Below are 27,383 nucleotides of genomic sequence, written 5' to 3' on the forward strand. Positions count from 1 at the left end.
GTCTGAGACTCTGCATTTCTAACACACTCCCCGGTGATGCCCATCCCACTGCATGTTTGAGAAGCAAGCTGATAGATGGCTTATTCAGGGTTCCTTGCTTTTCCTCAAAGGCTGGTTGTGTTTTCCCAGATAATAAGCTCTGGGACCCCCATTTTTAATAATGTCAACGTGAGCCAGGGTACAGGGTCCACCCTTCCGTCAGCACCCCGAGCAAGGAGAGCAAAATGGTCCAAGAATCACTGAAGGCAGTAAAAACGTGTACTTTCCAGAATCAACCACTAAAATCAGATGGGCTGCCTTTCTGGGAAGGGTTTTGGGGGAGAGCCTACCTGCAGCTCACTCAGAGCATTTCTCCTTTGGGATTTATGTGCTGTAGCTTCTTTGGAAAACAGTTTGGCTTATGGCACTAGCAGATTCTCATTTATTGTGAGTGGAACAGAATGAAAGTTAATGAGTTACTAGTTGAAAGAAACACTTTTGGAGGGAGAAGGAGAAATCTGGCATTTCCAGATCATTCATTTTTGGAATGATTTCTTCAAGAACGTCTTTGCTTCACTGAGAAGATCATGTGTGTGTATGTGTGTGTGTGTCTAATTCTTAGCTTTTTTTGGGGGCTTCAGCTTTAGAAGCAAATGGTATTCAACAGCTGGAAGTGGCATTCACTTGGAACCAAACAGGGATGAGAAGCTAAGGATTCTGGAAATTTTCTGCGGGAACTTGCAAAGACCTTTCGACACAGCTGAGTTCCTACTACCCTTTGTGATGGAGCATCCTGTAAAATCTGTGAAGTCTGTAAAAGTCAAGTTCAGCTTGGTAGTTTGCCACCTCCACCCCCGAGACTTTACTCAGTGCGTGGAGTGTGCAGGCTTTGTCTTGCCTTGGAGGAAGTGTGTGGTTTTCTCGTGTGTGTGTTGGGGGTGGGCAGCAGGTCAGGAGGGGGTGGAAGCAGGTGGTGCCCAGTTGAACAGGGAGACTGGGTACAGGCAAGCGGTGGGGCTCCCTCCAGGCAGGGTCCAGGCGCCAGAGTCGCTGGTTGGACCCGGAACCCGGAAGAGACACAACCTTGGAGGGCTCCTAGGAGCCAAACGTCTTTCCAGAGCCCAGCACACAGCATCTCACTTCATACCCCCTGGACCGGCTCTTCTGCCAAGTCTTTCCTCCCAGCCCAGGGCCATGGTCTCCTCACTCTCCTGATCTGGCCCCTCCTCCTGCCCTTCCCCCTCTTTGTGAAAGAGGCTTGTTTTCTTTAGCAGGAAGTGGGCACCAGCCCGAAGCACATGGCTGCGATGGTGCCCGCAGGCCAGTCGAAGCCCCTCTCACTAAACCTGACCTCTCCCCACAGAGCAGTGGTGGGCTGGAGCCAGCTAACACCAGCTCAGGAGAGCGGCTTTTGAAATGCTCAGGCATTTTGTGAATCAACTGTTAAAACGTTGATGGCTCAGAATCAGCCACGGTGGGAGGAGCATTTGCATCATGGAAATTGGCAAATGCCACAGACACCCCAGCTCAGCCCCCCAGTGCTCACTGCTAAGAGGGTGACATTTCCTCCAGAATAGAGGGTAGGATGCTGTTACCCAACACCAGGTCACAGTGGCGCACCCAAAACACACAGAAATGCTACCCGAGGTCACATGAGTAAAGGACAGAATTGGAGCTCAAACCCAGGTCTCCCAAACCCAATTTAATTCCTTTGGACAATGCTGGTGGTGACGTTGAATAATTAATGTCTCCTTCATTATTGGAAACTATTTCTTGCAATTCTATTTACTTTTTGTGTATCCATTGTCTGCTGGCCCTTGGGGTCTGGGGGAGGGAGGAAGTACGGGATAGGGATTGAGGAGAAGATTACTCTGATTTGGGACCATGCACTGTGTCCAAAGACTCTACAGCCATTGGGTGTTCATGGCAGACTTTCATATAGTATCACTTATACGTGGAATCTAAAAAAATGATACAAAGGAGCTTATTTACAAAACAAACAGACTTAGGAAACAAACTGATGGTTACCAAAGGGGAAAGGTGGGGGGTGGAATAAATTAGGAGGTTGGGATTAACATACACAACTACTATATATAAAATAAATAAATCAATGAGGATCTACTGTATAGCACAGGGGACTCAATACTCTGTAACAACCTATATGGGAGAAGAATCTGAAAAAGAATAGATATATGTATATGTATAACTGAATCACTTTACTGTACACCTGAAACTAACACAACATTGTGAATCAACTATACTCCAATATAAAGTAAAAATTAAAAAAAACAAAAACAAAAACAGACTTTCAAGTTCTAGAATTTGGTTGGGGGACTCGGTCAAATGGACTAAAAGACTAGAAACAAGGCTAGGTTGTCACCAGGTCTTGGCCACGAGGACAGAAAGACCCATTTGACAGAGCTCTCCCCTGTTGGTCTTGGCCACCCCTCAGTGCAGCCCTCCAGGCTCACACAGCTGTTCACAGGTACCCCCGGGCTTCCTCTGTCTTGTAATGCACAAAGCCCTGCCCTTCAGAGCAACACAAGCTGCTCAGCTCAAGATAGGGACCTATTGGTTAAGGCATTTGTCTCCATAATAGCACGTGTACCCAGCAGGGATTCCACCGGCACACCTGTGTGGGTCCTGGGGAGCCCGGGTGACTTCACGTGTCATCACCTGGGGACAAGGCTCTCGGCATCTCTGGGAAGGGCATACATCAGTGGTTCTCAGCTGGGGTGATTTTGCTCCCCCAGACACATTTGGCAATGTCCAGAGACGTTTCTGATTATCATAATGGGGAGGAGGGGTGCTTCTGGCATCTTACTGGGTCCAGACCAAGGATGCTGCTGGATGCCCACAATGAACAGGACAGCCCCCACAAGAAACAATTATCCCTCCCCAGTGTCAACAGTGCAGAGGTTGGGAAACCCTGGACCACGTAAACGGAGCAGGTTTGCAGGTGAATCACGGTCACAGAGGTGACCGGGTGCCACTCCCTGCCCAGGTTCTGGGCTTGCAGTGAACTTGGCACGTGGTCACCGTTGCACCCTTTGAAATAAGCAATGTTTACACAAACAAGTGACAGCAAACAGCAGAGCGAGGCAGAGCATGGCTGAGGGCATCGGGGTCCCTGGGGTGCAGAGGGAAGAGGCTGGGTGGGCTGGGGGTCGGGTTACGCTTGTAGTACTTTTAAATTTTGTACTTTCCCAGCTTGTACTTTTAAACTTTGTTGAAGGTGCTTTTTAAAGCAGATTTGAAAAATATTTTAGTTGAATTTATCTATTTTTCCTTTTATAGTTCCAGATTTCTGTGTCATGGTTACAAAGGCCTTCCCCCACCTCCCACTCTGAGATACTTTTAAAAAGTTCTCACATGGTGTCTTCTAGTACTTTTACAATTTCAGTTTTTACATTTAAACCTTTGATTTTTTCTTTTCTTTTCTTTTCTTTTTTTTGCAATGAGTGAGGAACAACTCCAACCTTCTCTTCCCCAGATGGTGACCCTATTGTCCCAACATCACTGACTTAATCATCTGCCCCCCACCCCAACCCTGGTCATTCCATTACCCAGCTTAACATACATAAACGCCTATGTTTCAGGGCTGATTCCTGTCTTTCTATTTATACCTCTGATCACTCTGCCTAAAATCCAGCACTTCTGCCACACTGTTTTAACTACAGTAGCTTTATAATGGGTTTAATATCTGTTGGGGTTACATCCACTCTTTATCCCAACACTCCCTTTTGGATTTTGTTAGTTATTCCTCCTGGAAGTTTGTTTTTCCTCATGAACTTCAGAATCCACTCATTTCTCCCTCAAAAGGCATTTTCATGATTTGAATTTGATTGTGGTCACCCTGTGGATGAATTTAGGAGACGGCATCCTTGTGATGTTGAGTCTTGCTTTCTATGGGGGAACATGGCATGCCTTTCCAACCATTCCAGCCTTCTTCTGTGCCCCTCGGTGATATGTTAAGTTCTCATGAGTCCTGTAAATGCATTCTTAGGCGTTTCATGTTGTGCTGTCATGGCCATGCAAACGGGACATTCTCTGTGTCGTATCTCCTAAGGATGTGGCCCTAAACAAAAGCTATTGATGCTTGAACTTACCCATGAGCTCAGCCATGTTGCTGAATTCTCTTCCTGGGGTATGAGGATTTCAGTCCATTTCTTGGGGTTCCAGGCTTATGGTCCCAGCATCTGCAAGTACTGACAACTGGCTTTCGATGCATGGCCAGAGGGTGCAGGGTCTCTGCACGTGGGTGGGAGGGATGCCTCTGTTCCCCACTTCCTCTGCCACGGCTCCTTGGACTGATATGGGGGTCCGATGGAGTGGGAGGGGCAGTTAGGGCTGTTTGTAGGCCTTTGTGAGCCCCCGAGACCAGGTGACAAAGGGACTTGGAGAGGATGAGACCCCCAGCCTGGCTCTGTGTAGGAGGTTCTGGGAGTGAGGGCTGTGACCCTAGGTGGGTGCCTTCCTCCAGACGGTAGGATGGCAAAGCCACTAGGGGCTCTTGATCTTGGGGGCTGAGAAAGGCAGTGTCTCACAGATCGCTTCCCGAGCACCCGTGCTTCCCAGAGGGCTCCCAGAAATAACTGGGGTGGGAAAAGGGGGTCAGCACAAATGTCCCCAGACCTCATTCTTCCCCAAGGCCAGGGAGGGAGGACCTTTAGGTGACCCAGGTTCTAGCCTTTACTCCTCACAAGACCTGCCCACAGGGAGTTAGATTTTTATGTTAACTGTTTGAAAATAAGTACAGAAAAAGTCGGGAGGGGTCGTGTATGGATCTGGATGCTTTAAACAGGCTCAGTTGATGGTGACATTTATTTTTATTTTATTTTATTTTTTAAAATTCCTGTGTTTGCAGTGGTCTTTTTTTTTTTTAAATTTATTTAGTTATTTTATTTTTGGCTGTTTTGGGTCTTCGTTTCTGTGCGAGGGCTTTCTCTAGTTGCGGCAAGCGGGGGCCACTCTTCATCGCGGTGCGCGGGCCTCTCACTATCGTGGCCTCTCTTGTTGCAGAGCACAGGCTCCAGATGCGCAGGCTCAGTAGTTGGGGCGCACAGGCCCGGTTGCTCCGCGGCATGTGGGATCTTCCCAGACCAGGGCTCGAACCCGTATCCCCTGCATTGGCAGGCAGATTCTCAACCACTGCGCCACCAGGGAAGCCCCAATGGTAACATTTATTATGGGCCCTGTGCTGAGCTGCATGCCCTGGCCCGTAACCAGCCCTTCAGAAGTATCCATTTTTGGTGTTTGTATCAATGTTTTTTATGCTCTGTAGTAGTGTCTTGGGGCTGCCTTGACAAAGTGCCACAGGCTGGGCGGCTCAAAAAATAGTTGTTTATTTTAGTCTTATACTCTGGAGGTTTGAAGTCCAAGACTGAGGTGTGGGCAGGGCTGGTCCCTCTGAGGCCTCTCTCCTGGGCATGTAGATGGCCTTCTTCTCCCTGTGTCCTCACATGATTGTCCCTCTGTATGTCTGTGTTCTAATCTCCTCTTCTTATAAGGACTCCAGTCATCTTGGATTAGGGCCTACCCCAATGACCTCATTTTAGTTTTATCACCTCTTTAAAGACCCATCTCCAACAGAAGTCACATTCTGAAGTGCTGTGGGTTAGGACTTCAACTTATAAAATTTGGGGGGACATGATTCAACCCATAAAATTCAGCAACGTGACTCATACCTAAAGCATCTCAAATTTGGTGCTAAAATAAGACTTGCTTCAGTGGAAAATCATGATGGCTCTTTCTTCTCAGAGAAACTTAGCAGTGTTTGCAGGGATGGGTGGCCCCAGACCTGTGGCTGAGGGCTTCTCCGTCACAGGCATGAGCTCAGGCTCCTCAATTCCTTCGCAGCCCAAGGCCAGCTCCTCCTCCCCCTTTCAGCCTCCTCTCATCTTCCGAAAGAGCCAAGTACTGGCCAGGAGCAACCCCAGTCATTGTGCCACAAAGTTCTTAAACAACGTTAACCTCCACCGTGTGGGGGGCAGCAGGCAAAACACGGTGGAGGGCTCCTTTCCAGGTTTGTTTTTTCAAGCTCACAGGTGAGGAAATCAAAGAGATAATGTGGGCGGGGTCAGAGGTGGGCGCTGGTGGGCACAGGACATCTATTTCCAGATGAGGTCAGCAGGGCTCATACTAGGCTTGTAAACACCCGAGGACCAGCAAGGCCAAAGGAAAGAGGAAAGAGAGGAGTGCTCAGAAACCTTTCTTTCCTTCTTTTTTGGTTCCTTATTAGTTCATAGAGTTGAAAACTTACACCAAATAATGAAAAGCTTCCAAAGGCACCTCCATCCTTGCCCCTCCGCAGGACAGCTCTGTGCCCAAGGAAGCCCCGCACAGTGAGGGTCATTCTGGAAGCCGAGAATGACAGAAGTGGGCTTTTCTATCTTTGCAACAGAAGTGGGGGGCTAGTCAGAAGAATTAGAGAATATAAAGAAAACAGTGTTTCTTGCACACTTGACTTCAAGCTCCGAGATTCAAACCCATCTTGTCATCCCGTGTAAACCCCCATCAGCAGCCCAGTGGAGAGGAGGTGGTTGTCTGCCCCCTTCATCACCCAGGGGCGTGAGACCCAGAAGCCTCCCCCCCGAGAGGGTGAACCCGGACATCTTGTGGACCACCCCAAAGCAGTGACCACTATGTAAACCCCATTTGCTTGATTGGTGAAGTTTTTATCATCATCGTGATTAAGAAGATCCTTGTGGCACTGGGATATCCAGGAGCGAACCCAGAGGGATTGCGAGGTGGTGGTGTAGCACATCCAACCACGACTGTCCCCTCCCTCTGAGCACTTGGAGGACTTTTTCTTTTTCTTCAGCAAGGATGGGGTGAGAGGACACCGCTGGGGACCCCCCATCGACTGCCTGGACCAGCTTCTTCAAAGTCAGAGCACCGTTGGATACACCATCTCTGGATACTTCACTGTGCCTGGTGGGCTTGGGGGTTCTCTGGTTTTTCCTTCCTGATAGTCAGGGCAGGACCCACTGCCTCCATTTGCAAAGCTCTCCTCCCCCCTCCACTTGATCAAAGGGAGAAAAAGAGAAGCTGAATAAGACCTGCAGCAAGGGGGATGTCACAAATCCTTACACACTGGCCTCTGTATAAGCAGCTGGAAGTGCTTAGAAGGATTGGGGGTGGGGTGGGCTGAAGACTGAGCGGCCCCAGAGATGTGCATATCGTAATCCCTGGACCTGTGACTACGTTACATCACATGGCAAAGGGGACTTTGCAGGTGCGATTAAGTTATGGGTCTTGAGATGGGGAGATATTCCCAGATTATTGGGATTATTGGGTGGGTTCAATGTAATCCCAGGGGAATTTACAAAAGGGAGACAGGAAGGTCAGAAGCAGAAGGCAATGTGACTGTAAGTAGAGGAACAGGGAGATCTGAAGAGGCACCACTGCTGCCTTTGAAGACAGAGGAAGGTGCCGTGAGCCAAGGAATGCAGGCGCCTCTAAAGCCTGGAGAAGCAGGGAAGCAGATTCTCCCCAGGGCCGCGGAAGGAAAGGAACCCGCTGGCCTATTTCAGAACTGCTGACCTGCAGGACTGTAACAGAGTAAACACGTGTGTGTTTAAAAAAGTTGTGTCTCTAATCAGCGCTGTGTGGTTACTTGTTACAGCAGCAACAGGAAACTAATACCTGGTCTGTGGTCACCAAGCCTGTTTCCCGGTTTTGATCTGGTAGGTAGTTTTCCTGCACCATTTTTTTTTAATTAATTAATTTATTTATTTATTTTTGGCTGTGTTGGGTCTTTGTTTCTGTGCGAGGGCTTTCTCTAGTTGTGGCAAGTGGGGGCCACTCCATCATGGTGCACGGGCCTCTCACTATCGCGGCCTCTCTTGCTGTGGAGCACAGGCTCCAGACGCGCAGGCTCAGTAGTTGTGGCTCACGGGCTTAGTTGCTCCGCGGCATGTGGGATCTTCCCAAACCAGGGCTCGAACCCGTGTCCCCTGCATTGGCAGGCAGATTCTCAACCACTGCGCCACCAGGGAAGCCCTCTTGCACCATTTTATTCAATATTCCACCTCTTTTGGCCTATGTGGACATAGCCAAAGAGTGATTGAAACAGAAAAAGAAAAAAACAATTGGGGACTTGATGAATAAAGACATATAAAGTAAAGTAGAATTTTCTGTGGGGTCAGTGTCATGGTTCCTCATTCCCCTCCAAGCCACATGGCCAATGCACATGGTACAGGTGGCATCCCCACAGCTAAGCTCACAGGATGACGGTCCGCAGAGGGCAAACACTCTGGTATCTAAAAGTGCCTTTTGTGCTTCTACAAGTCATATTAGGGGAGACTATGATCTTTTCAAATAACAGTATCTTACAGCCACTGCGAAGCGTTTCCCCTCTTCATCATTGTGAATTATGCAAACATAGAGGTGGCTCTTAGTTGCCCGGGATCCAGTTACTCCAGTTAAACGCTGAGTTTGAGCCATGAGTCAGCGTCTTCACGGGAGGGTTCACCAACTCCCACTTTCCTTCCTCTTTGTTTTCTTCACAGAAGCACATACCCAGAGAAGGGATCTGGAACAGAGTTAAATCACTTATTATTATTTTATACCAGGTCCATGGATTTCAGACTTGTTCCAAAGCCAACAGCCTTGGAGGCTGGCGTGACGTACCCACAATGCCTTGGACGCAGCACCAACATCCAACACAGCAGCCCTCAGTGGGGGCTCCCCGCCCCTCCCACGGGCAGTGGGAAATGTCTGCAGACCTCACTCTTTGTCACAGCTGGGGGTGCTACGGCATCTCAGGGGTAGAGGCCAGAGATGCTGCTAAACATCCCACAATGCACAGGACAGTCCCCACAGCACAGCGCCGTCCTGCCCAAACGTCAACAATGTTGAGGCTGAGAACCCCTTCTGTCTACCCTACTGCTTCAAGAGGGGCTTCCATTCTCGAATTCAGCATCACAAAAAGATACAGGTATTGTGTTTTTAAACCCAAGATTAAAGGACAAAGCGAAGCTTTAGACCTCAATTCCCTGTAAAATAAATGGTTTGGAGTAGACCTTTGTTTTTAAGGCTTTGTTTGTTTACGTGTTCTGCTTTCCTTTTTTTCCCCTCTCTTTTCAATGTCCGGAAATTCCTTGGTTAGAAGAAACGTGCAAAAATTCCAACCTGGGGGGCAGGATCCAAGTGGGGGCTGGCGTTGACTCAGGGATACTCTCTCCTTCTGTTTGTAGAGACTGGGGGGAGGGTTTGGGGATGAGTGTGATGGGGGTGGGCTCCTGAATGTCCGTTTTCAGCTGCTCCTGACTTTAAGGCCCATCCTTGGTTGGTAAAGCCCTTGATGAATTTCTGATATTAACTGGCAAGTCTAGCTAACTTGGGGATGGGGTTGGGGGTGGACACCAAATCCTCAGTGTAAGAAAGTGGCGGGAGTTTGGAAGTTCAAGGCTGGCATCTTGAGAGGGGAGGCCAAGGGTCAGGGGAATGGGTGGGAATTTGGCCACAAAGACTAGTGGGATTTTGGAACCGTGTCAACGTGCAATTGACATGCAATCTCAGTCAGCGTCTGGCGTGTGCAGCACAGCTGTCTGCGAGGATGACGAGGACCCCCAGGGGGCCCCGGGGTGGGAAGGGATGCAAGAATAGGAGCGGCCACGTAGGAGTACGCGGGGACGGGAGACATGGTGATGTCAGCAGGAGCAAGGCCCTGCGTAGATTTAGGGGGCAGGGATGGGGGCGGGGTCTGAGCCCTGAGTTTCCCGCCTCCATTTACCTTGCCATCTGGATAAAAGCCACCTCTGCTTTGCCAGGTGGTGCTCCACAGGTTGGTCCAAAGTACCCGTTATCCTTCTCTACACATCCGTCACCTGCTTGCTTTTTCAGTATGTGTTTATACGGCCCCGGCCCGGCACCAGGCACCCCAGCAGCTTTGACCAGCTCGTGTGTTCTGAGGCTGGATGATTCCAAAGGCAAGAGGGAGGGGCTCCCTTCTGTCCGTCAGCCCCCCAGTCCCCAGAGCAAGTCAGCCCAGCAACCGCCCTTTCTCTTCTTATCCAAATATCTCACCCCCCACTGGACCAAGTGCTCAACTACGGAGTGACAAGGGATTATCATGTGACCTGATAATAAAAGTTCTCTGTCTTGTTTTTTATATTATGTTGGTAGCAAACGGCCACAGTTGCCATCATGAGAAAGATGACAAACCTCCCCCGTCAGCTCCCTGCCCAAGGCTGCCCTTTGCGTCAGAGCAGGCGGGCACGTTCTCAGGTGACAGGTGGGTCCCTGCTGCTCTTGTCTTCGTTCTGAGAGGGGCGTGTGGTGACGCTGCATTGTCGCGCTGCCTGTTTCTGCGGCAGAAAGAGAAACGAGGGGGCACGTACCTTCCTCACTAGCTGAGTGAAGTCTGTGCAGTCCCGGGGCGGCAGCCCAAGGAGTGGGCGGGTGCAGGAGTCCAGCGCCGAGCCATGGCCCACGACCAGGATGACGCCCACTGTGGGAGGAAGGACACCCCGAGGTCAGAGCAGGCACAGAGAACGCCTCTTATTAGACGGGGAGGGGGGCCCAAAGTTGTCGGGCGGAACAAGCTTGTGGCGTCCCGAGGCCTCGAGGGACCCCAGGTAGGAGGGAGGCGTGGTTGGTAAGAGCTGAACAACACTGGCAGTCGGCCTCTGGTTTGTGTAGAAGTTCTTCTGAGCCCGTCGCATCCTGTGCAGGGCTCAGGTGGCTGCACCTGCCCGCAAGCTCCAGGAATGCGACGGCGCCGTGCGCTGAGCGGCCTCGTCCAGGCCTCGCCTGTGAGCCTGAGAAAGATCAGCTGCTCAATCCCAAAGGGGCCGTGGGTGACCCTCGCTTTACAGAAAGACCCCCAGAGTCCAGCGCCGAGTGAGTCTCCTGAAGGTGACAGGCGCGGGCAAGGCTGGGAGTCAGACCCGCGGGTGAGCCAGGGAGGCCCCGTAGCCGGACCCAGCCCACCACCTGAGGACAAAATCAGAACCCGAGCTTCCCTGGAAAGCTGCGAGTCACAGAGCGATCTATTCATTTGCGCCTAATGTGGCTATAGATTCTCCGGTGTGACACCCAGAGCCAAGCCCCCACCTGCTTCTCCTGTGTTATTTCTGAGTCATTTCACACTCATTTCTTTGGCCTCCAAGGTCATGGTGAGGTTGCCGGACATGCAGGTTTGACCCCTGGCTTGTGCTCTCCAGCCGAGCTGCCTGGGCACGGCGGTCTCCTAGACCCTCTGAGCTTCCAAGTCACATGGTGTCAGTGGAGGTGATACTTCAGACCACACGGGAGGGTGAGGACCTAACAGGTAAAGGCTGTGAAGGGCCACGATTCCCGGGGGATTGGCAGGTGTGAGCTTTTTCCCTCCAGCCCCGCTGGACTTTCCATTGCTCTGTCCACTGATCCACACGCCCCTCGTCTTCCTGGCCTGCTCACTCCCTCTGCCTCCTCCTGGCCCAGCCTTTGCCTTCCAAACCCTACTCATTCCACTGCTCAGGTGCTGCATCCTGGGTGCCTCAGCCAATTGCCACAGCCATGGGTGGATGGGTCTGCATCCCTGAAGCAGGCAGCGGCCACCTATGTCACAGGCAGGGGTCAGTAGACCCCAGAGGTGATGAAGCAATGGTTCTGCATCCGCTTCCAGAAGCCCTCAGGACCGTAGGGAGATGCTTGGAAGGAAGGTCATCCGTGGACACTGAATTTCAGCCTGGGTCAGGTGGAGACAGGTGGGCCAGGGCGGGGCCTGGGTGCAGGAAAGGCCCTCATTTCATTCTGTCCTCTGATGGCCTGTGGCAATAATTGTGAGCAACGTGAGACTGATAATGAATCAAAGGCCACTAAGGTGTGGTTTCCAAAAGCACCTTCCCCAGGGTGCCCATCAGTCAAAACAGGTCACATAGACCGGTCTCATGGCCGGGTGTGCATGGGGTGCTGGACACAGCAAGGTTGAGGTCTCAGAGCACATGCCCCATGGTGCACTGGGGACTCTGGGGGGAGGGCAGGGGCTCAGCTGTCGCCGAGGTCCTGGTCATCAGAGTCTTTGGTCCCCTGAGCTCCTTTGGACGAGGGATGGAAAGAACGATGGTGGGGCAAGTGGGCCGGGTGGTCCCTTATCAACTCCTTCTGAGCTCTTTTTCATGTTATTTAATATTCCTAATATTCCAGATGTTTGCGCCTTTTCCTCCAACAATATTCATACCCTTTGAGGGTAGAACGTGTGTCTTCTTTGCTTAGATTTTTCCCATAATGCTTTATTTGGTACCTGACACATTGCTGATGTTCAATACGCACTTGCTAACTTAAATCTTATAGGATTTGTTTTTCGAGTTTCACTATGGACATTTTGATATATACCCCAAAAGCGGGTCTGATGAATCCCCGTGTTCCCATCAGGGAGCTCCAATGGTTGTTGACATTTTGCCCACCATATATCATGTCTGCTACCCCACCCCCTTTTCTGTGAAGTATTTTTATTTTATTTTTACTGAAGTATAGTTTATGTACCATATTATACTGTATAAGTTACAATATTATATAAGGTGTACAATACAGTGATTCACAATTTTTAAAGGTTATACGCCATTTAGTTGCTATAAAATATTGGCTATGTTCCCTATGTTGTACAATATATCCTTGTAGCTTATTTCATACCTAACAGTTTGTACCTCTTAATCCCCGACCCCTATCTTGCCCCTCCCCGTTTCCTCTCCCCACTGGTACTCCTCATTTGTTTTCAATATCTGTGAGTCTGCCTCTTTTTTGTTATATTCACTAGCTTGTTGTATTTTTTAGATTCCACATATAAGTAAAGTGTTTGTCTTTCTCCGTCTGACTAATTTCACTTGGCATAACGCCCTTCAAGTCCATCCATGTTGCTGCAAATGTCAAAATTTCATTCTTTTTTTATGGCTGAGTAATATTCCATTGTATATATGCACCACATCTTCTTAATCCATTCATCGGTTGATGGACACTTAGCGAAGTATTTTAAAGCATATCCCAAACATCACTCAATTTCACAGGATGTACCTCGGTTTGCATCTCCAAAGGAGGACTTTTCATTCTTACACACAACCATGCTATTATCACACCTCACAAAATTAGCATTAATATTTCTTTTTTTTTTAAAGATTGATTGATTGGTTGATTGCTATGTTGGGTCTTCGTTTCTGTGCTAGAGCTTTCTCTAGTTGCGGCAAGCGGGGGCCACTCTTCATCGCGTTGCGCGGGCCTCTCACTATCGTGGCCTCTCTTGTTGCAGAGCACAGGCTCCAGACGCACAGGCTCAGTAGTTGTGGCTCACAGACCTAGTTGCTCCGCGGCATGTGGGATCTTCCCAGACCAGGGCTCGAACCCGTGTCTCCTGCATTAGCAGGCAGATTCTCAACCACTGCGCCACCAGGGAAGCCCTAATATTTCTTAAATACTTCCATATTCAGATTCCAGATTTAAATTCCATGTTCAAATTTCTTTAATGGTCTCGACCATCAACTTAAACAGATGCTTTGTCCGAATTGTCATTTAAACATGACCCAACATTTGGCTGCTTGATTCTTAGATTCTTTTGTTTCCTAGGAAGTGGGCGTGGGTGGTCTGTGTCGACCCTTCTGTCTTGGATCCCATCAGCTCTTGGTTCCGGAATCAGGGGCCCCAGGGCCTGGGTCGGGGGGCGTGTGTCTATGCAGAGGCAGCGATGTAGCACTCCAGTGGCAGGGAAATGGGGCAGGGGAGGTTGGGGCATCCCTCGGTTCAAAAATCAATCATTTCCATCCCAGAGGTGAGAACCCAACCCCCAGGGCGGCTGGTACCGGAGGACGATGGGGCCACTTACCGTCCTGCGGGCGGGTGCTGACGATCTGTTCCATGCTCACTGCACACCTGTGCAAGTAATCCTCGTAGGGCTCGGCGGGCAGGAGGGAGGGGAGGGGGAAGGCGGGCCTGGAGGAGGGGGAGGGGAGCAGAAGGAGGGAGACGGCTCGCCTCTAGCCAGGGCTCACAGTCAGCAGTGAGCCTCCAGTTCTGTGCTCAAAACCAGCAAAGAGCTGGCGTTGGGCCTCCAGCGAGCCTTCTCCCTGAGCACCCGCACACAGGCTTGTGATGGCGCCGCCAGCCACGGGCAGCGGGAGATGCAGGTTCTCTGGCTGACGAACTCTAGCCAGACTGACTGACCCTCTTCTCAACGGGCCCGACCTGTGGGCTTCACATCCAACCTTGTGCACTCAGTTTAGCCAGAATCGCCCACCCCCATATCTGACCACTCTGGATATCTGAGCAAACTCGGCTTCCCCTCCAACCCCAGGAGGCGTCTGATCCCCTGTCCTGCCTGCAGCAAGGATCCTTTTAGGTTCCGTTTAGCAAGAATCACCCTGTTCTCTTAAGAATCTCCCATCACCCCACCCTGCTCCTGGGAGGAAGAATCCCCACTTGGCCTTATATTCGGAGGGGAATCTGATCTTCCTTCCCTTCTGCAAACCCCCCACTGCAGTGGTCCCTCTTGAATAAAGCCTTCCTTATTACCTTTAACCAGTGTCGTGAGTAATTTTTCTTTAACAAGAACGAGAAAACCCCAGCAGCAGACAACGTGAGGCGGCTCACCTATAATCCATGCTGACGTTGAAATCCGCCTCTCTCAGCTCTTCCAGGGTCATGAGGGTCGGGGTGGTTTTGCCAGTCTCCCATTTGGTCCATTCAAAGATTCCGGGCTCCACTCTTATCTTAATTTTCTTCTCCAGTTTGAGCTCTGGATTCAACAGAATACAAGTGTTTATCATCTTTGGTGTCTATTTTGGCTTTCTGTAAATGAGTCTCTTCCTAGGTCTAAATCAAACCTTTGGAAAAAAATCTGACTTTTTTTTTTTTTGCTTGCTGAATATTGTCCTGTGATTAGGCACAGACACACTATTTCTCAGACAAAAGCCACTGGGCAGTTGGAGGGTATGAGAGGAGTGATGACCCTCTGCTCATCAGGAAGGGCCAGAGTCTCTTGGGATCTGGGAGGTGCCACTGGCAGCGACCTCCCTGGTGCTCATCCTGATGACCCGATGCAGCCCCATAGCACGTGGCACCCGGACTCCTCCTTGGGTCAAGAAGGAGCCTGCACCTATGAGGACTTGGCTGGTCCAATGATCTGAGGAAAAGACGAGGGCAATCATGGAGATTGTTAGCCACACGGAAGCGCCATCCTGGTAAACACTTACCCCAGACTGAGCTGAAGCGGAGGGTGGATGGGAGTCACCTTCTGGAACATTCTATCTCTCACAATTTGCCCTTCCCTAGGATTTTTTTTTTTAGTGAGAAAAAACCTCCACTTTCTATTGTAAATTAAAAAAACTGGAAATGGAAGTCATGAATTCAGTAAAATCTAACTGGTGAAGTTGTTTTGGACAAAACTTCATATAATCATATTTGCATCTAAGTATACTTCATCTGTTTTGCCAAAAATAGTACATACGTTTGCTACAGAAAAGCACATTCCATAAACTGACATTTTTTTTTTATACCTTCAGTAAGAGACCTGTAAACTAAGGCCACCTCTTTTTGAGTGGGGGAAAAACAAGACCTTAATGTTTTTATTCGAAATGGAGAAAATGACATTAAACGGAAATGCTGGCAATCAAATCCATTCCCAAAATGTATTTCAGGCCCATGAAATGGGTTCCTTTGCAAAGCACATTTAGAAAAGAGAGTTAAGCCTGGTTGATGGGGCTCCTGGGCTCTCCCGCAGCCTGTGAGGAACTCGTGTCCACCGGGAATAGGTGACACGAAGAAAGAGTTTGGAGAGGGATGGATTGGGAGTTTGAGATTAGCAGATGCAAACTATTATATATAGGCTGGATAAACAAAAAGGTCCTACTGTAGAGCGCAGGGAACTACATTCAATATCCTGTGATAAACCATAATGGAAAAAAGTATGAAAAAGAGTATACATATGCATGTAACTGAGTCACTTTGCTGTACAGCAGAAATTAACACAACATTGTAATTCAACTATACTTCAATATAAAATAAATTGATAAAAGAAAAATAATACTCTACAAAATTAAAAAAAAAAAAAAAAAAAAGAGTCTGGAGAGTGTCCCAAATGGCGTTGGGCCCTCTTCCTGTTCTGTGGGTCACACTCTGGGAAATGGTCCATCTGGACATTCACTGACATGGTGGTGAGATAAAGCTTAGCATTCTGGAAAACAGGATGGTCATGTTTGAGGACATATGAAGAAGGCTGGGCATCCTGCTTTTCTTGATTAACACAGGATTTATGAATTTATGTTCTTTAAACTGACTTCGTCCTCCTCCTCCTCTGCATATAGAGTAAAAGTCAATGAGAGATCATGTTAAAGACATTGACATGATCGTTGTCAGAAAACATTTTGGGGAGCTTTTATTTTAAATGCAAGAGACCCACCTAATAGAAGTCAGAGAAATTGGAACAGATATGTTCATAATGAGGAAACATGAATGATAACAAAAAGGGGATAAAGTTACGAAAAATGTTTTTGAAGCTCTCAGTTATATTCGTTTAAGGCCAAAAGAATATTCCTTATCTTTTTTTTTTTCATATGTTGTGACCATGGCTGGGAGGCTGGGTGGGGAAAGGGAGCCTGAGAGCATCACTAGGAAAGGGCCTGGCGACTTGGAGGAAGTCACCGTCAGAGGTATCCACGTGCTGGCCTGGCTGGACACAGGCAATCTGCAGGTGTCACCCCCGCTCACCTGTGGGCTGCCAGCCTCAGATGGAGATTCAAGTGTTTTTTTTAGGTTAGTGGAAAAGTATCAGCCTCCCGGATGGGTTAAAACAAAATAAGCTCAATTAAATGGCGGGTTTAAAGGCGGGTGGGGGGCACAGGAGAATCCGGGGTGAGCCTGTCACCTTTTATCCTGTATTTGTGCGTGTTTCTTGCTTTCTTCACATCTGATCGCTATAGTTGTTGGATTAATTACACATATATTGATCCTAAGCTATCCGGGCATAAAATGACTTCATATGTATTTTGCCTTCTTCTGTCCTATTTGCTACGAGTGATCAAATGGAAACACTTAGAGCAAACACGGTGGGGTCCTGGGCCCCTCCCGGCTTTGCTTAGCAGCTGACATCGTGCTTTAACCTGCCCTCGGCTCCATGGGTCCAGAGCCCAGAGCCGCAGGGAAGCAAAGCAATGAACATGCAAATCTCAACAGCGGGGGAAACCACGGGCATTTCTCGGTCTCAGGGACCCCAGAAACCGTGCAGGGGAGTCCAGGGTCCCCTGTTACGCTCGGATGAGAAATGACAAACGGAGGACGTCTGCAGGGCTGACGATGCACAGAGACGGCCTCCGAGTTTTAAATGTGTGGAAAGCGGACGGTGATGAAATGGGTTTCTACCCTCACAACTTAGCGAGTGGATCAAGAAACAGCACGTTAATGAGAAGGTAGGAAAGGACTGGATTGGCCACGAGCCCACACGGGTCCTGTGCAAGGATCAGGTCCATCCCTGGGAGGGATTCCCAGCTGCATGGCAGAATCGGGAAGGCACTTTGTCAGAGCTTCTCTGATCTACGTGGAGGAGATACTGGGGTGGTGCTCGGGCTGGCGGACCCGCCATCATTTCAACAGCTGCTCCCGTGAAGGTCTGCTCGCCGCCCTCTTTCTGACACCGCGCCAGGCACGATGCCGTTATCTGCAAGACGGCTTGTCCAGCAGCAGCCTCTTTGCTCTTTGTCCCCCTCCTCCACTGATGTCCTTCCTCCCTGACCTTGATCTGGTAGGTCATTCCCAGCAGCTGCAACCCTCGCTAAGCTCAGTGCCATCCTCTTCTCTATCTCCAGCCAGCCTTCCTTTCTCTGTAGGCTCCTGTCCCTCGTATCTGATTCCAACCCTCCAGCCACCTCCCGGGATTTCACTCCACGGAGCTGACTCTTTGCTTGGTATCGTTCGCCTCCCCCAGCCCCTAACTCCCTACCTTACACAGCTTAAAATCTCCACTCAATCTCCATGGCCCTCCCCCGTGCACCTTCAGCTCCTCGCACCCTTTCTTGCTTCATCATACTTACTTCTCAAACCCGCCCGGGGTTAGCCCCAGTTCCGCCTGCTCCTCCTGGGCCACACCTGGGGGCAGCCCCAGCACCGTTGATGGGTCTCCGTGTAAAGCCGTGCCCATGACCTCAAGTGGCCTTTGTGCTGCCCAATGGTCACCTTGTACTTCCCCGTCCCTGTCCTGGCCCCTCTCCCCAATAAGCATGTCACACATTCAGTGCTGCCCTTTCTCATGCTCACCTGGTCACCTGACTTCCTGTGTCTCTGAGAAAGCAGAGGCAAGCCCCCTCCTCCACACGTGCCCACCTGCTGCACCTGTGCCCACACACTCTGCCCTCAGTCCCATCACTATGGAGGACCGGCCGTGCGTGCATGGTGACCTAGGTCTTGTGCCCCCTTCCCCACACTGGGAGAGGCGGAACCAGGACCTCCAGGGCAGGCTGCCCATCTCTGGCAGGAACTTGCTTCTTCCTGTAGGTGGACGCTCGCTCAGAAGGGTCTGCCACTGGCTTCCCATCACACAGCAGCTTTTGATGGTGCTGAACAGCTCCCAGGAGCCGATTCCCTTGCCCAGGGAGTCCTGCATTTTGGACTTAAGAAGGGACCACAGCAGTTCTCAGCTCTCTGGGAACATCCTCACCCCCAGCTTTTTAAAAAACACATGGCAGAAGCAGGCCAAAGGCGAATTACAATCCTGACCTTCCAGAAATGCTAACTGGCTCAGTGCCTCCTAACAGTTCTCGAGGGCTGGTTCACAACTGTCTTGTGACTTTGTGTGGCCATTCATGGCCACCCACCCCAGTCTCACCTCTGCTCACTATCTTCTCCCCCCGGAGAAGAGTCATGAGGTCAAGGCCACATGAGAAGCTAGCTGCAGTTCTCACTGACCTTCCAGGATGTGTTTGGCTGTCTGCACACAGCGGAGGGCTGGGGAGGTGAAGACGGAGATGATCCTGATGCCACTGCCCAGCAGAGCTTCCCCTGGAAGACAGCAGGTGGAGAAGTGCCCTCTTCATAACTGTAGCTGCCCATGGTGGCAACTCCAACAGGTGGCTTACTACCCGTGGCAGGCAGGGTCTTAAGTGGCCCCAAGAATCCCCACCACCACCCCGTATACACACCCTGTATAATCCCCTGGTGTGTGGGTGGAAGCTGTGAATACGGTGAGCTAGCTCCCCTGTGACCAGGTTATGTTATAAGGCAGAAGGGAGATTATCGCAGGTGGGCCAGACCCATTCAGGTGAGCCCATTAAAAGCAGAGATTTCTCCAGCCAGTCACGGAAAAGAAGTCAGATAACATATACACACTACTATGTATAAAATAGACAACCAACAAGGTCCTTCTGCAGAGCACAGGGAACTAGACTCAATATTTTGTAATAACCTATAAGGGAAAATAATCTGATAAAGAACATCTATCTATCTATCTATCTAAAACTGAACCACTTTGCTGTATACCTGAAACTTATTTGATACTGTAAATCAACTATACTTTAATAAAAAATTTTTTAAAAACCAAAGGTAGAGGGATTTGACATGCAATAAATTCTCTACTGTTGGCTTCCAAGATGGAGGGGGCCATGTTGCAAGGAATGTGGGTGGGCTCTAGGAATCCAGCAGCCCCTGTGCTGGCACCAGGCAAGGAAGTGAGGACTTCAGTCCTACAACCACAAGGAAATGAATTCTCCCACCAGCCCAATGAATGTGGAACTGCTTCCAAGAGGCTCCAGGTGGGAAGTCAGCCCAGCCAGCAGCTTGAAATCAGAGTTGAGACCCTGAACAGAGAACCCAGCCATGCTGTGTTTGTGTTTCTGACCCACAGAACTGTGAGCTATCAAGTGGGTGCTGTTTCAAGTTCATGGTCACCTGCAGTAATGGAAACTCAAGCCCCCTGAGGCTCATGGAAGGACAAGCCTGTAAATCACATTTCTTCTTGCAAAATTAGAGGACCTGGTCTTTGGGAAAGAAGGAGCTCTCTTCAGTACAAAATCTGCACGGTACCAACACCAGTGAGGTTTCCGTGGATATTGTGATGGGCTGATTTCTGTTCCCTAAATTCATATGTTGGAGTCCTAACCCCATGCCTCACAGTGTGACCTTCTTTGAATGTAGGGTCTTTATAAAGGTGATCAAGTTAAGACGAGCAATTTATGAGGACTGGTGCCCTTATATAAAGGGGAGATCTGGCCTCAAAGGGCACGTAGCAAGGGCTCAATACACGTGAGTGATAATCACTGCTACAACTATTGTTACCATTCCTACTAGAATGATCCTCAAACATACCTGCCATTCTGGACTGGAAAATTCCACAGGACGATAAAGGTGGATCGTTTTCAAAGTCTTTGATACCGCGGCTCCGTCTGGGCAGACTGCGAGGGAAGTTCAGGTCTGGCCGGTAGTATTTCCCTAAAGCATAAATAAGCACCAGATGCTCAGTTCCACTGAGTTAGTGCATATTTGTCCCACTAAACTCTTAAGATCAAGACCCACATTTGAAGCATGGTAATTATTTACATTGTGGTCAACTGTGTTTTTTCTTGAGCATGCTCTGTGATGTGGATTCAATTCCAGGAGGAAGTCCTACTCTCACCACCCATTCCCTCAAACACAGAAAACGTATGTTTCAGCCATAGGAACCATGAGACCTTCTTTGTCCTCTCAAAACCCCCCCGAAGAGTCATTCATACAATTTTCCTGATTAAGAACCAAGACTGATTTAGCTTAACTTGATAAGAGTCTCAAATTGGTATTAATTAATTAGATGAAACTCAACCCATCCCCATAGCTTGAAGATGTCCCATTGCCTACGGGACAGAATACAGATGGCGGGAGAGGGTCCTGCATTGTGTATTATTAGTCAGCTGCTTGAGGTATGACTGGACATCAGGGGGCTCCACTGGGACTCCCCACCACCACCACCCATTCAGAGGCTCAGAGCACCTTGGTTCACTTTGAGTTTGACCTTGGGCTCGAAGATTGGACGATCTGGTGCAAATCCTGGCACCACCAGTTACTAGTTGTGTGTGTAGAGGCAACTGACTAATCTCCCTTATCAATAAAAATCGGGAAACAACAGAGTTGTCTGAACGAATCAGCAAGATAATGCTTGGAGCCCAGAGCCTGGCTCAGAGGTAGTGGCCAATAGGGGCAGGTTTGATCTCATCCTCAGATTATCCATTTATCCCTGCAGATAAATGGATAATCACGCCACGCCACACCAAGCCCTCTCATCCTCCCAAGCGGTCTCCAAACCTCCTGGCTACAACAGATTCTAGCAGCCAAACTGCCTCTCTTGAGACCTGCCATACGTCACATGGATGGCCTGTCACTTGCACCTGAACATGCCACCCCAGCCTCCCAGCAGTTCACCAAGGGGAGGCAGGCAGCGGCTATTTGCATGCCTTGTGTTTTTAGGTTCCATGCAAGATATTTCTGGAAGCTACCTCCCTGGAATTTCCACTGGCAGAGACTTTGTTTGAACCGTAAGCTTTACAGACCTTTATTAAATGCCAAAGTGTTAGGTGTGTCCGCAGGGAAAGCTGGTATTTGTTTTTCATTCAAAGCGAAGGTCCGTCACTTGTGTCATATTCTCAAGGACATCTGTCATCCCCAAATGTGAAACTACTCCACTGAGGTCTTTTGCCCTCATTGATGTTTTATCTGTGATCACTTTGTGAGGCAGAGGGCAGAGCTCAGAAGAAGCCGAGGACCTGGGGGGGTGGTTGGGCTCTGACGGGAGGACAGTCTGAGCAAATAGGGGTGCCCTGGGCCAGCGCCGCTGGGAAGTGAGGGGCCATAGAGGGTGTGGGTCCTTCGTGCAGAAGTGAGCAGAAACCAGGAGGGACGCCGGAATGCAAGGGGGGGCCAGCAGTGTCCCCAAATACCTGTCATTGTAATTGATCAAACACTGCAACTTGCAGAATTCAGACCAAGTAGACTATCACAATGCACTTTACCAGGGCTTCCTTACCTGGTAAAAAGATCCATCAGCAGTTTCCTCTAAGCTGGGAATTTCCAGTGCCTTTAAAATATTTTCCCTTATAGGTGACTTGATCTTTTGTGTAGATGACCACATATTTTCCCTCTTTTTATGAAGTCCAGTCACTCTTTTTGATGTTGGTTGTTTGGTCTGGTTCTCACACCACCACCACCATCATATGCATACTGACATGTGTGCCATTTCAGTCTGTAGTTTCAGTAATTGTTTTACTGCAAGAAGTGTCTTATAATTCTTTGAATGTCAATGCATCTTCAGAGCCACCTATTTCTTCCTTGAGCCTTTGTGCCTCTACTTGGTCTTGTTTTGTAGAGACAAGTGTAGCATTAGTTCTATGGGTTCTTGGAGATAGGTGTAGTCATGATGTCATTTGCGCAGGAATTTTCTTGTGCATTCAGGTCATCTGCCAATGTGTCCCCTATTCACTTCCCCCTTTCTTGGCCTGTTGGGCTCCTGGAGGGATCCCCAAGGGCTCAGCAAGTCCAGCCACTGTGAATGGATTTTATCACTAGGTTCATTCAATACTTTCATTTATATAATTATCCATGGCTTAGAAATAGTGGCACTCTGGGCTTTCCATTAGGGCATGTGTGTGATACAATTGTGGATCAGTACAGAGACTGTGGGTATTTTGTATCTACAAGCCCTGTTCTCAGTTCTTGGCATCCAGAGGGGCGAAGTTGGGGTAAGCACCCAACACGTTAAAAAATATGCCCTTCAGTTGAGTATAGCACGGCCAAACGTTGTAGGGAAGCGACCACCGCAGGGAAGATGACCTCAGAAAGATGCAGCTGTGAGATTGCAAGTTGGGGTATGTGTGAGGGTCAGTGACTGTGGCCAGAGTGACTTGCTCTCAAGGCAGTGCCGCACCCACTAACCAAGTGCCATGTGTGTGCTGCCAGGACACACAGGGCTGTCCATGTGTCACTCCAGCAGACTTGCTTACTATTGAAAACCATTCCTCCATCTTCCCCAAAGCGTTTGAGGTAAGATACTTACAGATGCATACACGCTCACATGCACACATGTAACGCCTGTGGAGAGAGATGGAGCGTGTGTCCATCCCACATAAACAGTCTATGCATGGTCATTCTGAAGAATGGTGCCCCAGGGGCTCTGGCTAAGAAAACTGAGACATGATCTCATCTGTTAGCTCCGTCTAATTCCTGCATCTGGATTCTGCCAGGACTGTACCTACCGTCGGAAGTGGAACATTGCTGCAGCCAGGACTTCCCGAAGATTTGGTCCACTCTCTCCCCATGGCGCACCACCAGGACGCTTTTCCTCATTATGGTGGCCTGGAATGGTGGAAAGAAAGGCACGTGAGAGTTAACACCCACCTTATGAGACTTGTTCCAGCAGCTTCTCCCCCTCATCCAGTGGTGGCCTGGACACCACGTCTCTTCCTTCCTTGCTCAGTAGTTACAGCCCGTTTTACCAGGACCATTATGATGAGAAGGGGCTAGGAATTGCAGGTGATCTCTGTAACTTCTTGCAACTTTTAATTTTCTGGGCACTATAGCACACATAGGAAATAAAAAGAAAGTGGAACGAATGACCCACATCATGGCACATCAACTGTCTACTTTCTGTCTCTTCCAAGTCCTTATCCCTTGTCTTGGTCCCTTCAGGCTGCTGTAATAAAATACCCTGGGTGGCTTATAAACAACAAAAATTCGTGTCTCACGCTTCCAGGGGCTGGAAGTCTCAGGGTGCCAGAGATCAGGCACCAGCACAGTTAAGTGAGGGCCCTTTTTGGGCTAACATCTCACTGTGTCCTCACACGGTGTAGGGTAAGGGAGCTCTCTGGGGTCTTTTCCATAAGGTCACTAACCCCTTTCATGAGAGCTACACCCACATGACCTAAGCCCCACCTCCAAACACCATCACATTGATCAACAAGATTTCAACATAGGAATTTGTTGGGGGAACACAAATATTCACCCCTTCATAGTGACTTCTTAGGAAATGATCTGTATCTATCTAAATATAATAATATATACATTTATTACTTTATAATATGATATGTAATTGTAATTCAATTATATAATATAATTATAATCTTTATAATATACTATATTATAATATAATATCTATCATAATGTACTATATTATAATATACTATTATAATATTATAGATTATATAATATCTATTATATATAATAGATATATATAATAGATGTATGTATATACTATATAGATATGTACAAATCTTCCTCAATGTAGGATGGGGTTACATCCCAATAAACCCATCATAAATTGAAAATATCTTAAGTAAAAAATGCATTTAATATCATTTGATATCTGCCCAATATCAGAGAGAGGATTGGACCACATGTCACTTGTCTGGGAAAATTCAAAATTCAAGTATTCAAAATTCTACTGAATGCATATTGCTTTTGCACCATCGTAAAGTCAAACTGTAAGTCGAACCATTGTAAGTTGGGGACCATCTGTGTGTGTGTATCTATATCTATACCTATATCTATATATCTATATCTATAAAATCTATCTATTATCTACTGTCTATGAATCATCTATCTATCTATCTATTATCTATCTATCATCTATCTATCTATCTATCTATCTATCTATCTATCTATCTATCTATCTAATCTATCATTTAACCATCCGTCCATCCATCCTAGTTTCCTCTGTTGCTGGCACTCGTTTTCCTCCGAGGGGGCCTCCGGGACCACCCCAGTGTTGGCGTGTTAAATGTGGTTCTCTGCTTAAATGTGAATCACCCTGTTCTCCAGGCTGCCAGGGCGTGTGTTCAGCTCTGGGCACCCAGGGGAGAAGCCCTGCATCTATCCCTTCTTTCTCCTTTCTTGCTGGCCCTTCTTTCCCATAGCTGGTGTTTTTCTGTTTGGCTGAGTGCTAGGGGAAAACAGCACTTTAGTTTACTTTATTTTGGGGAGAGAAAGGCATCGACAGGAGGTTATCAGGGTCCAGCCGTGGAAACAGCAGAGCTCTCTAGAGCTCTCCCCCTTTGCTTTGGGCAGGGGCTCAGACGGCCTTTGGGCCTCACAACTGCAGGACTGACGTCCACCTTTGCTCTTGGGGAGGTCAGTGCTTCGGGGAATTAACCCAAGGGCTGCATTCCAGGCCGTGGTGTGGGGTGTCTTTGAGGAGGGGGCTCCTATGTGCGGGGTGGCTGGGGGTTTCCTCAGGGGAGCTGGGGCTGGCCCTCCTCGCTGTGCTGTGTCGGAGGGAGAGGCTGACCTCGAGAGGAAGCCTGAGCACATTTTCTGCATAAAAGGATGGAGAGAATGAGGGAGAGCCGAGATGGCCAGAGAGGTGAGAGTGACCTGCAGAGGCTGAGAGCGGAGCCGAAGTGGAGTCACCAGGACAGCTGTGTGGGGCACAGGCCTCCCCCGGGAGCCCCAGAGATGACAGAGAACCTCTCAAGGGAAGCGCTGAGGCTGGGCTGGGACCCTGAAGGAGCTCGCGTCCCAGCCCCAGGGGCAGGGGCGGTGTTGCCCAGCGCCAGGACTCGACTCTGGAGCAGGATGGGAAATTCCACATCAACACAGGCCTGCTGCCTCTGGGGACTCGTGCCGTCAAGGTCTGGGGGCACGCGTGCCAGATGCTGGGACACAAGGTGTCGTCCAAAGATGCCCCACTTAGGGGACCTCGGATCTCACTGGGGCCTCTGGACCAACATGGAAAGATGAGTCACAGATGGCAGAGGACGAGGGGCAGAGCTGACAGTGCCTGCCGCAGGAGGTGGGCTGGGGGGACTCCAGGGAAGACATGGGACTTGGTCATGCCTGGAGCCAAGGTCACCAGGGATGGACGGGCTAAGATCACTGGGGATGGTCAGGCCAAGGTCATCAGGGACGGTCAGAAGGGGGAGGGCATCTGGACAGGAGACAGCTCCAGCCAGAGGTCTGCTTTGCCCTGACCACTCCTTTTCCTGAGGTGGACCCTTTCTCTCCCTCCCCATCTTTGGCCTCACATCCCTCTGAAGGTGGGCTTCTGGGTGAAAATGAGAGAGCTGATATTTTTGTATCTGCTATTTTTTTCTTTTGGCTGCTCTGCGCAGCTTGTGGGATCTTAGTTCCCCGACCAGAGATCGAACTCTTGTCCCCCTGCATTGGAAGTGTGGAGTCTTAACCACTGGACCGCCAGGGAAGTCCCTGTATCTTTGCTATTGAGTAGGGTGAGGAAGAGGTGACAAGATGTGGCCCTCCTCAGTGTGAACTGCCATCACCAGACCCAGAATCACACTCTGGTTTCCCCCAAATCCTGGAGAGGAGAATGTAGGTATTTTTCACAGGTAAACACCCTGAGAGACACAGCATTCATTTGAAACGTAGCCAGTGCTGTTGACCACACCCTTGGGATTGATTCTGCCGACAGGGGTGGGGCCTCGAGGGTCTGCACCTCTGGCTGCTCCCCCAGCACTTCTTCAAGTTCATCAAGAAGGACGAAGGGGCCCCAGTGGAATCCCCGCATGTTGGAAAGTGGTTGGGAATTGCTGAGAAGGGCAAACACCAGAAAGTAGGGTCTCGGGCAAACTGCACCTGCCTCACAAGCGCTCTTGGGTCCGGCACCATGCGCAGCCCCAGCCAGACCCTCCCAACCCCTCGTGGGGCCCACCCACCCCCGGGGGATGCAGAATCTCCAGCCGCTTGACGCACAGGGCTCTTCTCATTGGACCTGACTACGTTCTGATTGGCGCATGAAATGTGTTTGTGAGCCGATGGGACGGTCAAGGTCTCCATATGTAGCTTCTCAGGGCCTTGGGGCCGAGTCTTCAAAATGGGCACATGGTCAAGGTGAAGTGAATACTGTGGTGGAGGGCGCTGATATTTGGTTCAGGATGCAAACACCGACCTCTGGCAGCTCCAAGGGGAAGGTCGTCTTGCTGTCTTACATTTTTTTTTTTAATTGTGTATTTGGTTGCACTGGGTCTTAGTTGCAGCAGGTGGGCTTCTTAGTTGCGGCACGTGGGCTCCTTAGTTGTGGCATGCATGTGGGATCTAGTTCCCTGACTGAGGATCGAACTCGTGCCCCCTGCATTTGCAGTGCGGAGTCCCAGCCACTGCGCCACCAGGGAAGTCCTGTTGCTGCCTTACATTTTGAAGTATGGCTGTGGGATTGCCCGCACTGACACCAGGACCCCTTTTCTATTCCATTCCCCCTGCCGAGGACGGATCTTCCCAGTAGGTCACAGGACACACACGTGTTCCCAACCTGGATCTGCTCACTGATGGTCTCAAAACACCATCACTGCCTTGGGCTGAGGTTTTGGATCGGGGGCATTTTCTTCCCTGGAAGAGCACGGAGGGGTTGAACTTTGAAATCAGGAATATTTGCATCAGGAATATTATGATAAAGTGAAAGGTCCACGGGGAATGGAATGGACCAACCCCTGGGTCCACACAACGGCAGGGCTGCATCAGATCTTTTTTTTTTT

The 27,383-nt window shown here is 49.4% G+C and overlaps 2 protein-coding genes across 7 annotated transcripts in view; one reads left to right on the plus strand and one right to left on the minus strand.

Annotated features, from left to right (window-relative positions):
- The window catches only part of RSPH1 (radial spoke head component 1), a 46,197-nt gene extending 37,187 nt beyond the window's left edge, over positions 1 to 9,010 (plus strand). The window contains exon 10 of the mRNA XM_082392884.1: positions 8,556 to 9,010. The gene's annotated coding sequence lies outside the window, so the exon portion shown is untranslated. The remainder of the gene's footprint in view (positions 1 to 8,555) is intronic.
- The window catches only part of UBASH3A (ubiquitin associated and SH3 domain containing A), a 51,794-nt gene continuing 29,569 nt past the window's right edge, over positions 5,159 to 27,383 (minus strand). For 5 of the 6 annotated variants that reach the window (XM_082392860.1, XM_082392862.1, XM_082392863.1 and 2 more), the window contains 7 exons: positions 23,157 to 23,256; positions 20,245 to 20,367; positions 18,850 to 18,942; positions 14,545 to 14,689; positions 13,781 to 13,887; positions 10,326 to 10,435; positions 5,159 to 8,515 (listed from right to left, as the gene is read on the minus strand). In XM_082392860.1, the coding sequence (XP_082248986.1) occupies positions 8,378 to 8,515; positions 10,326 to 10,435; positions 13,781 to 13,887; positions 14,545 to 14,689; positions 18,850 to 18,942; positions 20,245 to 20,367; positions 23,157 to 23,256 (816 nt within the window). In that variant the 3' untranslated portion in view covers positions 5,159 to 8,377. The remainder of the gene's footprint in view (positions 8,516 to 10,325; positions 10,436 to 13,780; positions 13,888 to 14,544; positions 14,690 to 18,849; positions 18,943 to 20,244; positions 20,368 to 23,156; positions 23,257 to 27,383) is intronic. The other variant, XM_082392865.1, reaches the window with a different exon arrangement.

The sequence above is a fragment of the Balaenoptera borealis genome (assembly GCF_965194805.1).
Source record: "Balaenoptera borealis genome assembly, chromosome: 5".
In the NCBI taxonomy this organism is placed as follows: domain Eukaryota; kingdom Metazoa; phylum Chordata; class Mammalia; order Artiodactyla; family Balaenopteridae; genus Balaenoptera; species Balaenoptera borealis.